Here is a 15,616-nt window from a genome sequence, read left to right on the forward strand (position 1 = left end):
ATTTCGCGGCCCTCTGAATCTATCACGTGACCAGATTTGACGCTCGAGTCTGCCACGAATCTGAAATTTGTTTCGCGTGTCGTGATTGTTTTAACTCTTGGGGGAAACCGCTGAGGGCATTTCGTCGAGGCATTTGCTAGTTATTTAAAAGATTTTTCATCCGGGATACCATAGAAACATCACGCAACGCCTCTGCCGAGCACGCTCCCCATCTTCCCTCCCCCCCTGAAACAATCGCATCCCCGATAACTATCTCCTCCTTAAGTTGTCGCTGAAGCGGAATGTACGTGCGCGTGGCGTGGTGTGTGGCACTGGCGACGGCACGGCATATCGATCACCCCATTCCACCGCCAACCCTGCTGGTGGATGCGGGTAGCACCAGGCCAGAACTACCACGCTTCCGTCGCGCCCCTCCCCCGCCCCCCCCGTCGTCCGCGTGCACCCGCCGTTCGCGGGGATAGTGGAGCCGCACGAGCCTGCCCGCCCCTGATAACTCACAACTCGCCCATCCATCCATCCCCCGCTTTCGTACCCCCTGCTGCCCTGCGCTCCAGCCCCCGATCCCCCCGAGCGACCACCGCCGCGCCACCGACTGACGGCGCTGTCGGCCCCCCTTCCTCCCTCCCTCTCGTGCATCCGATGTTTGTTACGCGGTGGCACGCGCGCTGCTCTTCCACGTCGTCGTCCTCCGCACATGTCGATTCTCGCGGGGTTCGGTTGGTTGCATATCCCTGCGGCGAGCAGGTACAGCTCGATACCGTTGAGTTTTTCTCTCTTTCTCTATATCTCTCTCTCTCCTTTTATCAACCCCGATATTACTCGAACTAGCTTCCGCTTCTAAGCGCGGAGAGCCAGTCCATTTGCTAATTGCATTTTAAACAAATTTTGAAATGTAGTTACTTTGTAAAATCTTGCTCTATGACGCACATGGTTCTTTTACGTTGCCGCGTCCTTTTGCTTTCAATTATATAAAGCATTTTTTTCTATGAAGTATTTTTATATGAAAGGAGCATATTTCTGTGAGAGGTATTTTTTGAAAGATGCGGGAGATCGTTCGAGATGAGTCGTGTGTCACTGGTAACGGCACCGATTTAACTTCGATCGCGGTCCAAACCGGGGTGGCAGTGTAGTCTTGTGGTAAAGCGCCAGACTCGTAACTCCGAGGAACCGGGTTCGAGTCCACCTGATCACAGGAATTTTTATATTCCAAACTGCCACCCCCCGCACGATTGGGGCTTGTGCGGAGAAAACTGGGCTATCTTTCGGAGGAGACATTAAATTTGAAATTGGTCGTCAAGCTTGGGGAGCTTGGGAGTTTTGGTCCACTTGTCCTCGGTAACAGTCGTAACGGATTCGACGGTAACTCGCTGTATATCGAGCTGTATATCGGGGAGCAAGAGGGATCAGCACACGCGATCGCTTTTGATCCTCCGACCAGACGCGTGCACGCGTCATCCCTCGGATGCAGGGGGGGAGGATGCTGGAATGGTACACATCGTTAGCATGCTGATCTCAGGCACACCCACCCTCGGTTGCCTGGCGCTTTCGCTCTCGAAAACCCCGCAAATCTCCAATCGCACAACTTTTTCCGCGCACGATGTTAAATGTAGGTATCTGCAACGCTAAATCTTAAACTGACATCTTGACATAAACTATTTTTTCGAATTAGAAAGAGGCAAATTTTCGCAGCTTGTCTTTGAAACTTAGTTTTCAGAAAATTAATAGGTGTTAAATACTTTTTCGCTTTATCTTTATTGTTGTAACGCGACCTTGCTTGAAACTACACTTTTGGGTAAACGAGAACGTCCATATATTTGACCACGTGGCTTCAACCTTGAGTCGTCGCATTGCCAGCAGTCAGGCTGGCAAGCTGCAATTGTGTGCTCGGTCGGGGGATATTACGTCGAGTTAGTCCGTAGCCGATATATAGAGCTTAACCCAGCGTCTGCTGGCTAAACTGCCAATTTAACAGTAGTTAGTATTCACCGCCTTCTTGCGTTAAGCTCCGAGTCCTACGGTTCCATTAAACGATCGTTATATCGAAATTGTCGAAAAGTTTCGCGAATCCTCGCCCAAGTTTTTCAGTGTTTACTCCATCAAAAATAATATCAAGAAATCCCTCTGGGGCTCTTCGAGTAATTTTTTACTAAATTACCCGCGCCTAATTTCGTCCCCTTCAATTTCTCGGTCCTGTCGCTAAAAGCGCTATCGGCGCCAGCACGTGTGTATAGAGAAAGGCAAACAGAGCCACTTGTGAAAGTTAAATGATCCACGAAGCTTTCGTACTGGTTTTACGAAGATTTTTTGTCTGGTAACGCGAGTTTTTGCAATGTCATTATTAATAGTCCTATATACGCCTAAGCGTTGTTTTTATATTCTCTGTATGTCATTGGCTTATGTATAAATACATTGTCAATAGAAGGGTGTGAATTGTGTGCCGTTAGATTAACTTGTTGAGAAGGTAGGAGCCGCGATGTTTGAGGGTTTTTCCTAATTTCGTCCCCCTTCATGTTCCTAAATTCGTCCCCTGGATGAGTGAAATTTATTTGTGATATTTGCTTGGAATGCTAAATGCTCATCTTAAAAAAAAATAATGATGAGGTATTAATGTTTTTTTCAATATATAAAGTTATATTTTTTCTGAGTTTTGCTAAATTCATGTTTTTAATTTTCTATAAATATAAAATTTTGTATTAATCCACTACAATCGACTATGTTCACTTTTGTAATGACTTTTAGTAAATAATATCAATAAAGTTGAAAATTAAAAAAACAAATCGTAATTATACCTCCATTGTTTTCGGAATTTTTTGGTTTCGCCGAAAGTAGACACTTTTGAAATTAATTTTTTTGGGTACTAACAATTGATTATATTATTATGCCATCTATTATATATTATATATCAGATACATTTGTAAAGCTGGCGAAGTGTCAACTTCTAGCAAACTATAGTGCGGCGAGCGTGACACGCGTTACAGTAAAAAATTAAAATAATCCGACGTTCCCCTGACCTCCCGTTGGTAGCTACCCCCCGGGGGGTTTGCTGATCGCAACCCTCTCACGCGTGCGAGCACTCGTTTCTACTGATATATATATATCGGGTGTGAAGAGTCTCGGAATACTTGAGCGACGTCTTCGTGCTAACCCCTCGGTGCTCGGCGAACCGAGACGACCCCTCTTGTACGACCTTCTGCCCCTCCGGCAGTGCGCTCTTTTCCTCGCGCCCCTGTTCTCGCACCCTGAAATTTATTACACTTTGCTACTCGCTCTTCGTGGCACATTTATTCCGAGTGCATTATCATACGCGCGCACGCACATACGGGTGTGCGTGCGTGAACGCTTTAATATAAATATGAATGTGTGGCACGATATAAATGATGGAAAGTGCCGTCGAACAATTGGGAAAAGGGATGTTATCATCCCGCTGATGTCTGTGAAGTTGGCTCCCCTTTTTCAAAATTCGGAAAAATTTATTAGAGTTCTGGATTCCCCAGCAAGAGTTCTAGAGTTCTCTATAGTTTTTAAAGAGAGTTCCGTCATTTAAAGTGATGAAAACACCCTTTTAAAAATGAGGGGGGGGGGGGCTAACTTAACGGCGCCCCCCATTTTTGAAAAAATGAATTTTTTATGGTAGTCCCGAATAGATTTCGATGAGTTCTAGAGTTCCCTTTCCGGCTAAAACCCCGCGAGTGTCCCTCTCGGCGCGTTTAGGTGAGGGGGCAGCGGGTAACGCAATGATTCGTCCGCTGCCCTCTTGTTAGGAGCCACCTAATAAATATTTTTTTGGATTAAAATATTTTTTTTTCTTAGTGTAGATGTTTTGAGACTACTTAGAGTATAACGGAAATTTTTATTACGTAGAAATATAATTTAACGGGAAAAGTGAGCTCTTTTCTAACCATTTTCTAATTTTATCTAGAAGTTGTAAAATTAAATGTAAAAATTGATAGAGTTGCAAGTGGATCTAGGATATATTTTTACTTAAATCCGATTCTAATCGTATTTTACGCAGTGTTATGGCAGATGACGCGAGACGCGGTCAAATATGAAGCCGCAGGGTTTAATTATCATATCGGTTTTGATTTATCACGAGATACCCAACTGCGATATCGCGAGGATCACGCGGAATTGTTAATGATATTAATTGATATCGCCGCGCATGTTTTGCAAATAGAGGCGGGGACGCGAGCGTTCGTAAAATATTCGCCATCTTTGACGGTTTCATGCTGTAACATGTAGGTTGAAATTAATTATTTGTGCTGTTTGAGTTACACCAGTGATTGCAAATAAGGTATTTTTTTCACGTGTGTCAAGTTTAGAGGCGTGTATAAAATCGATTAATAAATTATGAATTTTTATTTTATATATGAGTGTAAGAGGATTTTACATATAGATGCTTACTAAAAACTTCTAAAAATCTCTGGTGAAATATTCGGTAAAAATTACGTATCAAGCATCCAGTTCAATTATTATACTTTCTAAAGTTTAAATATTCAAGTGAAACAATGACTGACATAAAGAACCTGACTAGAAGTTTACAACTTGAATCCCCATTTTTGTAATTGTAAATTCTTATAGCTTACTTTGTAAAGCTTTTTAAATTTTTTTAAATTAATACAGGTTGTATCTTTGACCAAACTGACATTTAATACTTAAATTCTTACAACTCGTTTCGACACCGGTTTTGTGTCCTTATATAGAGGTCTGTGTAACTTTGTCTTTTCTAACGATTTTGCGTGAATTATACCATATTTAACACTTTGAAAGCTTGCTACTAACGAGCCAATGAACTGGGCAAATTCTCGGATCGAGCATACTTTTTTATTTTCAAATTTATAAATTTGGTTCATTAATCTGGTTTTTTTCTTGATTGGTATTTCTGACATATTTACTAAGTTTAAATTAAATCCTAAATATTTGCATTTCACGTTTAGATTTAAGTTAGATTTCTTACATGTAGTTTGAATATTAGTTTTACATTTTTGCTTTATTTCACCTTTGGTTTGTTTCAACATAATATATCATCAAGATATATCACAGATAAAAACCTAGTGATCTCAGTACATTTATTACTGGTTTCATTAATTTAGTGAACACTAAATTTTTTTAAATTGGGTAGCACAATGGCATATAGCCTATGTTACTCAGGAAGATATAAGCTATCCACTAGTGCAAAAATTTTTGAAATCAATTCGATACTTTCTAAGATTACCCTGAACAATGGAACAAACAAATTTTTTGCCTTTATATAATAGTAAAGATAAGACAGTGATAAGTGCTTTTCTGTTTTGAATGAAATTTTGAAATTCGATATCGACGTGTCAGCAATATATATACGTTAACAATGTTAAACCTAATTTGAGAAATAAAATTTTATTTCTTTGAAAGTATTTATGGAAATTAGTTTAAGATGACTTGAGATAATATGCAAATGAAGTCTATAAATATGGACCTTAAAGATTAATAACTTTAAAAATGATCTAGGGACAATAGAACTTCGTTTGCCGCATTTTCGCGACAATAGCGGGACCATTTGAGTACGGTCGAGTAATCTCTGGAATATCGTATTTTATGTGCGCAATAAATTTAGTTTCGCGCGAGGATTCGTGCATGCAACTAATGCGTCGTATAACTTTTACGGCAAACATTTCACGGCCACTCGGTATATAATGCCCGTGCGATATCGATGAAATTCGCCAGCGCGCGAAAGCCGTTCTTCGTGGAAGGATCCCGATGAGGTATTGTCGTCGTTGTCATCGCCGTTCTCATGTAGGGGTTGTCGTCGTCCCTGAAGAGGCCCGCCGCAAGCTGTGCAGGACGAGACGTGGCGGGGATGAAAGGGGAAAATGCCGCGGATGCCACGACAGCGCGCGGCTCATTTAAGCTTTGGAACCCTCTCGTACCGCCGAGAGGGTGAGCGTAACGACGGCACTATCGGGTGGCTCCACGCAATTGCCGAGAATGCATCATGGATTATGCGACAGACGACACGCAACGATTAAGATTGATTTTTTTGCAAAAAATTGCTAAAAGTTACAACCTCCGCTAGAATAGTGTCAAATTTTTATGGAAATAATCTTTTTTTTTTAAATTGAAAGATAATATATAAAGATCTTAATAGAAATATATTCAGACAGTGATAGAATGATAGAAATAGCATATAATCTTTGTTCTTTTTGCAATATGAGTTTGGTACAATGAAATTATTATTTCAAAAGTGGTTGCTAATTTTTAAATATGACGATTTTTTGCGGCATTTGTCAATTAAAAAAACATGCTTTTTGTTAACTTTTATGTAGATTTTTATGTATAGATTTTCATATAGCGTGAATATTCTCTAAGCAATTTTTATCAATTACACCTGATTAGCCGATGAGACGATTTTCTGTTTTGGCTCACCCGGTAGACGAGAGCCACGACTGGAGCACCCGAGAGTGTCGCATCACATCTCGTGGCAGCCGGTGTCCTCGCGTTTTTCTTCTCTTTTTCGCCCTTTCACCCTCGGCTTGTCTCGATCCTTTCTGCGACAGATAGACGCGCGCTCGTGCGGAAGCGAGTAACTCGAGCACGAGGAACGACGAGAAAAAAGGAAAACTACGCATCCTTCGGCTCTTCTCCCGTTCCTTCCGGAGTTCGATTCGCGCGGATCTCTCTCTCGCGAGATGGACCCAAGAGAGAAACTGAACTCTGGAAGCAAGGGAAAAGGAAGAAGAAAAGTGAAGGACTCTTCGCGAATCTTCATTTCGCTTCCCTTCTTTGCTGCACGACTTTGATGTTGGAGATTAGAATCGTGTTTAAAACCTAAAAAATTTTTTTTTAGTGAAATTGTTAGTATTAAATTGATATTGAGTATTAATTTTTACACTGCATTATTCTGAGGAATTGTTTTGTGTATTACGAATTGTTGTGTATTTTTTTTTTATTACAACTATGGGTTTACTATATACTCCCGATATATATTCGTGATATAACCGGAACGGTCTCCGTGACTAGCGATATCGCCGGTTGGAGCTAGACTCCGATTCTCGCGTGCTCCGCACACACGCTTGATTCCCCTATCGGCGATACGCGGATCTAATTGTGTCGGTATTAAATATTTTAACAATCAAGCTCTCAAAATTAAGATCCGGTGTGCCTCGCTTTGTATTGGAAACATCGATTTCTAAAAATACAGGATTTGTTTGACGATTGCACATTCGTGGCAACGATAAAAGATAAGCAAGAAACACGACCAAAAAGCGTAAAACATACTAATTTATCCGTGAACAGAATTGAAGCTTAAAAACTTGAAACTCAATCTCAGATCGGATCGTAGCATGTTTATATCGTAGACGTGATGATTTCACGAGATGCAAAAAAAAAAAGATCCGGCGCGGAGACGTAATCGACGCCGTTTCCTAATCGTCCTATCCCTCTGGTCCATCCCCGCGTCTCTATCCGGAAAAAGGTTCCTTTTTCTTCTCTCCGGATTGGAATTGCGCACGCTTTTTCGAAAGGTCGGATATTATCGCCCTACTCGACGTTCGTGCTCCGAGCGAGCGCTCTCGAAACGCGTCGTCCTCCTCCGCCCTCTCTCACTCCCTCGCGTCGTTCTCTTCATCCTCTTCTCGGATCCCTGCACCTCCTATTCCTCCCTACTCTTTTTTTTTTTTTTTTTATTATCGGCCAACGCTCGACGTCGAAATGATTTTTCGGGGCTTTGCGTTTCCATGACGATGGTACAGAACAGTGCGCGGGATTAATACCGACCGCCTGCAGTCTCGCCCGTAATCGGGAAAAGGGAAAAATCGCCGCCTCGCCACCTGGTGACCCTCTTCGCTTTGCCGGGTTAGACGATAATTGGCGGATTTGCGAAATTATGCATGACGACGAAGCTGCATTCATCGAGATGCCTCTCCTCATAAGTTTTGCGACGAATAAAATTAAATTAGCACTTTGCAATAATTGCTACGATGAAAAAGAATTTTTACAATGATAAATAGGTTCTTTTTTTATGAGTTCACATATTATTTTCGTAACTTTTTGCCAAGTTTCGCGTAAATTTATGTACATCTCGTTTTAGAAATTTGTATGCGATGGCTTTTATTCTTATAAAGAACAGATCGTGCACTTCCTAGAATCAAAGGAAACCTCGCTCCCCATCTTTGAAACTCACGATATTCCCTCGCATTCAGATGGCGGATTCAGATCGAGCACGTTGGCACATCTCTGCATTCGCGAATCTTAATTCCGCGATGTTTCCTCGCTTACCGCTGTTGCGCGAATAAAAGCGCGTCGTAAAAGCGGGTCGGAGCTTTTCCATCGCTCAGCCATTGGTACTCGGAAATTTCGCTTTGGAGGTCAGTGGAGTGCTCGCTCGTCGTGAAGAAGCAGCGACGAAGAAAGAGAGTGTGAGAGAGACAGAGAGAGACAGAGAGGAAGAGAGAAAGGCAAAAAGAGATGAAACATCCGCGGCTTTTGCTGCTAAAGACGCATAGTTCGAATTTCCCCTCGACCTCTTCTCGTCCCTTTTACCACTCGGACGTATTCTTTCGGCTTTTTCTCGTCTTCTTTTCCTCTCTCTCTTTTCTCCCCTTGTCCAAGAAAGACGACGTCTTTTCGTCTCTCTTTCTCAGAACGTCCTTTCTCCTTCACTATCCTTCTCTTTTTCCTCTTTCCTGTACAGCATCCATCGTCTCTTCCTTCGCACTCAGCACTTCCGCCATCCCCGCAACCTACCCCACTCGTCTTTTTTCCTCTTTCCAACCGCGAGGGAAGAAATCGGGGAAAAAGGAGGGTGGGAGCGAGAGGTGGGTGGCTTCTCTTCTTCCCGCTACGACGTTCCTTTTTATCCGGCATGGTGGACGCGGAATAAAAGGCGAAAGCTGGTCGACTCTTTTGATGCTGCGTCTGGCTCAACAGCGCGTTTCTTACGTGTGTGCGAACGTTGCCATATATCGGGTAGTCGAGAGTGATTTTGCCTTTTCTACACGCGAGATTTTTTACGTAAAAGAAAATACATGTATCTAGATTCCTCTGAAGGATTCTTGCGAAGTCTTACGTGATACCACCGACGATCGTCTCTCTATAAATGTGTTCTATATTTAAAAAAAATTTATTCTCTTCTAAATTTTACCGAGTATACATGCCCGACGAAGCTCTATAGGTATGTATGTGGAACTGTATAAATTATCGCAACGACGATTATATTTGTATTACCATCATTCCTCGATATTTTTCTCCTTAAATTCGCTTTTTGCACCAAGGAGACGCTTAGCTCAGCCGCAACCGTGTCGGTCGTTTTTTCGCAGCGACGCGATCGCTGTGATATACAAGGGCCGAAATTCCCCTTTTTCCGTCTCTCGGGGCGCTTTAACCCTTTTCCTGGAAACTGCCGGCCGACGACGTTATCTTCCGCAACGTGCACGATTAATAAAACCGGGATTCGCCGCCGGTGCGGGCGACCGGCGAAGGTTTTAATCTTTTTTCCCCTTCCGCGCTAATGGCCGCTGTAGAACCCGACGCGGTATTGTGCAGGGGTTTTGGAGGATTACCACGGTCCACCTCGACAACCCGCCGGGTATATCAGGGACTCGGTGATCCTGCGAGCTACCCTCTACCCGCGCCGCCCTCCAGCCTCACGATAGCCTGCCACGGCTGTCGCAATTGTCGAGAATCTCCCGGTTTTGCGTGGAGTTTCTTGCACGCCCGAAAATTTTGCGTGAACGCGAAAGCGTACTCTCTCTCTCTTTCTCATGAAAATGAAATATCGCTTTGGAATTTTACATTACGTTATTGCGTTTCTTTGGACATATTTGGACACATAGAGTTTTGGAGTTTTAAATTGCTATACCTCTAAATATCTTACTGTTTAGGATCCCGAATATAAGTTGTATTGTAACAAAAATGTTGGCAGTTATTTGGTATTGATTTGATATCCCTGGCAAATTTTTGACAAATTGGAGATTTCATGGATAAATAATAAAATTTTTTTTTGCAAATAAAAATTTTCCCTCTTTTAAACGTCCTGTTTTAACAAAATCTAAGTTTCAATTGTGGTTTGATCACCAATGCATTAAATGTCAGAGATTGTAAAGAAAACTTATGCGACTCAATTTGAATTACATCCATTCATCGATTTAGCCTACTTCTTTGGAAAAATATTTGAGGAAAAATATTATTTGCATTATTTTGCTCTGTAAGTCTTCTTGTGCAATTGTTCAAAAATATCCGCTGTGCGACCAAATCGATATGAAAAAAAAACCGCGTAACTCCGGTGAAAATCGCGACTCGCTAAAACCTAACGTTTCATACGTCGCGTCGGCGGGCAATTTTTTCCGCATTCCTCGCACAATAATTTTCGTGGCTCGCGCTGTCGCTCGAGAGTGACGTGACGATTTTTCCCTTCGCGCTTGTCATAGCTCGGCTCTCATAATACGCCCGGACCGTTATCCGCAAGTTTAAACTTTCATCGAGCGATCTCTCGTGACCCGACTCTGTGTCGCACCGATATCTCGCTTTCAGCATTAATAGAGCGCCGCGTTTAAAAGGCACGCGTCATATTATTAACGTTAAAAGCGAGACGAAGATGCGAGAGAGAACCAGCGGCGCCCGCCCCCGAGCGTTTTACTCAATTATTCGATGTCCATCGCGCTACACCGCGGTCGAACCTGTTTGGTTAATTCTGAATTAACGTTGCGAAATTGGAAACGCGGATAGTGCCGATGCAACGTGATTTCGCGGCGGTTCGTCGGTACTTTTTTTTTAACCATTTGAATCATGTCGGATTTTTCAATAATTTATGAAGTTGTTTATAAATTTAACAAGAAGACTTTTTATTTCAATGTGACGGTGTCACTGGTCGCTGATGTGAGACTGACCTAAATGTAACAATTATCGTCGAGTTACGCATTCGTTTCAGGGACAAAGTTCTTTACAGTGAAAATATAATCTCTCTCCTTGAATATTGCAACGTCTTGTTAAATAAGATACAAAATATAAGATTTTTATTTCTATAGAAAGAAAAGTTTCAATTCGATGATGATCGAATTTTAATACAACTATAATACTTTTAGCACGCAAAAGCTTCCGTATTTTAATTGTTAAAGTAATTTAAAAATTGTTTTAAATTTTTAAATTTAAATTTAATTTAAAAATTGTTAAAAATTTTTATATAGCTTTCAAATATTCTGTTATTCGTAAATCTGCCACTGTCTAGAATACGGAAAATAGTTGTGTATATATATATTGATATTACTTATTATTCTTATTAAATTAAATTTATTTTATGATTCTCGCTTCCTTAGGCCCAGTTTCACAATTATCGGTTAACTTTTTATCTCAGATTAACTCACTCTTCGTCTCCTTCTAACGTCCCCCTTAGAAAGAGACGAAGAGTGTGTTAATCTAAGATTAAAAATTAACCGACACTTGTGAAACTGGGCCTTAATAGTTGCAGGTTATGAATGCCATAATTCTGATGCCTGGGCGCGGTTCAAAAAGCGCGATATGTTACTAATTACACATGCAACGTATGTGTGCATGCAACGTAAAACGCCGACACACGATGCCGTCGGAAAATCCGCCATGTATCGCCGCTGTATCGGCGAAATCGGCGATCCAGTGGCATTTTAGTGAAACCGAACCGCTTTGGCGTTATTGAAACACGATGCTTTTGCGCGCAATCCTCGTAATTCAGAGAGATGTTAATCCGTTAGCATCCTAGCTTGTGATCAGCGAAAGTCCGGTAACGGCCAGTATACAATCGCGAATGCCTATAAACGTGCTTGCAAAGTCTTACCTATATCATCGCGAATATAAGGTACATCACATAACGCTTAAATACTGATTGTTCGACTGTATATTGTTGTTACACGATAACACGATACATATGCGCCTTTTTACTATTACAAAAAGCCCTCCAACCTGTCATGCTAGCATCTGAAAAGATTTCCTTTTTAAAATTCATTATTTTAATTTGTTTCCGAAAGTCTTTCAAATTTTCTTTTTATCAACTTGTGTCTTCTTTTATACAAGTTGGATTTTTCATTTTTCTTATCGAGGTCTGTGTAGTCTCTACCTAATGCTTCTAACTTTGCCTTTTCTAAGGATTTTGCGTGAATCATACCATATTCAACACCTGGAGAGCTTGCTACTAACGAGCCAATGAACTGGGAAAATTCTCGGATCGAGCATACTTTTTTATTTTCAAATTTATAAATTTGGTTCATTAATCTGGCTTTTTTCTCGATTGGTATTTCTGACATATTTACTAAGTTTAAATTAAATCCTAAATATTTGGATTTCATGTTTAGATTTAAGTTAGATTTCTTCATATTTATTATAAATCCTAACGGTTCTAAAAACTTTCATGTAGTTTGAATATTATAGTTTTACATTTTTGCTTTGTTTCACCTTTGCTTTGTTTCAACATAATATATCATTAAGATATATCACAGATCAAAACCTATAGTGATCTTAGTACATTTATTACTGGTTTCATTAATTTAGTGAACACTAAGAGGCTTGAACTAAGGCCAAACAGTAAACAAGTAAATTCGTAAAGTTAATTATTGAATTTAAAACGAAGGAAGTTGCTAAACTTTCTTTGTATGGGAATAAGAAAGTAAGCATCCTTTAAATCGATTGTATCCATGTACATATACCAGGTGCTAGAATTCTATAAAGCCGCTCTTAAATTTTTTAATTTAAAATGTTCTGTTTTCACAAATACATTTAATTTTTTAAGGTTTTTAATAAAACGGTAATTTCCATCTGGTTTAACTTTTCCCCGTATTATTAATCTTTCTCACGACGTTTATACATGTCGACGAATTATACGTGTGGCTAGCTTCGGCACAAAGAAAATGAATGACGAACAAGGACAATTTCTCTAATTGATTTTATTTTACTACTTTATTTTTATTGCATTTATAAAAACGTATAATTTCTTGATAAAAGAATAAATAGTATATTTCAAATGCAGAAAATTAATCATCTTTGACTGCTTTATTGTAAGTCTATGATAGTTGCAATGTGATCATTTGTTTGATATCTATTTTTTTAAATCTCTATTATATAAATGACGAAAGATAAACATTTTTTTAAATATAAATTGAGACAATGGTAGATTTCTCGAGGACATAATTACATACATTTTAATTATTATCGTGTATATTTTCCTTAAATATTGAAAGGAACATGTTCAATTAAGTAGCACACGTGAATTTTTCGTTTTTCTTCTCACGTATATCGTGCAATTTTTCTATTTCGTATTTCAAAGATAAGCCTGGCGCTAATTCGTACATTAGCGCTCTCCGGCGCGAAGACTGGCGCGATAAAGCGACGGGGGCTGTTAAGACGTTTAAGCCGCTCGCTCGCCCGGCTAATTGTAATCTCGCGCAGCGATTTCGCATTTATCAGATGAACGTCGGCGGCGCGCGGGCAATTAAACGGAAGCGGGAGCGCCGAGCGAGCGCGATAAATCGCGCTCGGCGCCGTCGTGCGTGAAGAGGCGGCCCGCAGCGCCGCTAATTTATTCGCGCCGCTGCCTTTTAATCGGCCGCGTCGTCGTCGTCGTCGTCGTCATTCCCGTTGCTGCCGATAATTGGATAACACGCTACAAAAACTCGCGCACGACCGCCTCCGTCCCCCGTTATTTTGATACGATAAACAGAGACGCGACGCAACGTGCCGCAAGCGATAACCGTCCTATAAATCTCCGCGAGATCGCACGAGTGGGCGATGAGAAACGTCGCACGCGAGTATACACTTCTGGTTTCTGACGCGGAGCGACGCATGAGCTAATTACTTCGGCGAGTTGATGGAATTTAATCGTTCTGACACGCAGACACGATCGGCCGTGGTCTATTTTGCGATTTTTCACGTTGTCATTGTGATCTGCAGAGAAATCAATGATTTCGTACAGTTTTTTATATATAATTTCTTTTGACTTTGATGCGAAAAAGGGTATGAGGTTAAAATCCTCGTTTTATCGAGCGATAAAACGTCTAATTAACATACACGCAGGATGACACATACTGTTGCGAATCATGCGTTCGCGCGCCAACGTATGATTTGGATTCCAATTATGCGCGACCGGTTGACCAAGGTACCAATAAACCATATCGCCATACGCGTATCGATTTCGACTAGACGAACATATGTAGGCTCACATACAGGACGGGGGATGTCAGGGAAAACGCAAAGTGTTTCCGTTTGGAAAATTAGAGAGCGATCAGTCCACGTTACGAAATTCACATAAACAACCCGATGCAACGTCAAATTTCGGTCAGCCGTTCTAAATTACTGCACATTACAATTAAGCTGTTCATTATTTTAGATATGACATAATAAAGATAAAAATGCAATTGAAGGGAAAGAAACAATAAGAGCCAGCGCGGTAAATGGGGTGCAAAGTTATATATATTTTTCAAACCGTTGATAAGTTATATATATAAAAGTTCGCGAACGTTTCTACTATTTTTTGTGGTCATCTTCAGCGCAATTTGTACGTGGTCATAAATTAATCATTGAAAAATATACTATACGCGGTCATGAGGCTATAAATTATTGTATTACTCGCACGTTCTTTTTTTCATGAGTTTTGCGGTCCGTCAGGTGTGTGTGTTATAATGCAAAGATAAAAATGTTACGAGATGATTATCTCATAATCTAATTAATCATAATCAATACGTATATTTTTCAATGCATGCTATTTTCATCATTATGAATATCGTACTGCGCTTGTGCTTGAAATAATTATTTTATTTTCAGAATCTTATTTTAAGTCCCTCTGAAGTAAATCGAAGAATAAGATTCTGTCCTCTATCTATATTCTGAAATTTGATTTTTATATCAATCTGAAATTTCGTGTCCAATCGCATATTTTTTAAATTCATTCGTAAACTTTCGTTTAATTAATCCTTCTCGCGTCCAAACTCACCCCTCGTTCTCCTTCGCTGGGAAGACGCCGAGCTTTCCGTTCAAGCTACGGTTGGTGTTGTAGAAACACGCGAGTGCACGCGTCCACCTGCGCACGGAGCCTACGCGAAAACCACGTGAGTGCGAGCACGCCAGCCGCCCCATTCCGCCACCCCGTTGACGAGAAACTGAAATCGAATCGGGCGCGCCACAATGAGTCACTGGCTCCCATTAATTATACTGATTGAGCAAACACGAGCCGGCAAGCAAATCAACGGGGTGTAAGAGAATGAGAATGAGGATGAGGAAGGGCTGGAGAAAGGGCAGGAAGGTGGATACATGCCGGCGACTCGATATTCAAAAACGGATTTTACGACTGCATGTAAACTACTCTAACGACGTGATATAATAAGAAAATACAGCGTTTCTTTATCGCGTCGATCTGCTTTTTGGTTGTTCGTATTTTTTTTTAACCTAACTCTGCGAGTAAAAGCCATTTTATCTCAAACGAATTAATAATGAGAGAGAAAGAGAGATAACTATCCTATTTATAAAAACATTTTTCAATTGTCGCATTTATCGGCATAATTGTATTTTTTTCTGGATGGTGATAAAGAAAATGAAGTGAGAGAGGGATTGAAGTACCGAAGTCTATTAGCATTTTCCCTACTAGCGAATTAAAAAATTTTAGTCCCCTCAAATTTTTACTCTCGAA

The 15,616-nt window shown here is 40.7% G+C and overlaps 1 protein-coding gene across 2 annotated transcripts in view; it reads right to left on the bottom strand.

Annotated features, from left to right (window-relative positions):
* The window catches only part of LOC112466056, an 18,899-nt gene extending 3,813 nt beyond the window's left edge, over positions 1-15,086 (bottom strand). For both annotated transcript variants that reach the window (XM_025033939.1, XM_025033940.1), the window contains exon 1: positions 14,924-15,086. In XM_025033939.1, the coding sequence (XP_024889707.1) occupies positions 14,924-15,066 (143 nt within the window). In that variant the 5' untranslated portion in view covers positions 15,067-15,086. The remainder of the gene's footprint in view (positions 1-14,923) is intronic.
* Positions 15,087-15,616: the final 530 nt, after the last annotated feature.

This window comes from Temnothorax curvispinosus, unplaced genomic scaffold (assembly GCF_003070985.1).
Source record: "Temnothorax curvispinosus isolate PA1 unplaced genomic scaffold, ASM307098v1 QBEX01015788.1, whole genome shotgun sequence".
Classification (NCBI taxonomy): domain Eukaryota; kingdom Metazoa; phylum Arthropoda; class Insecta; order Hymenoptera; family Formicidae; genus Temnothorax; species Temnothorax curvispinosus.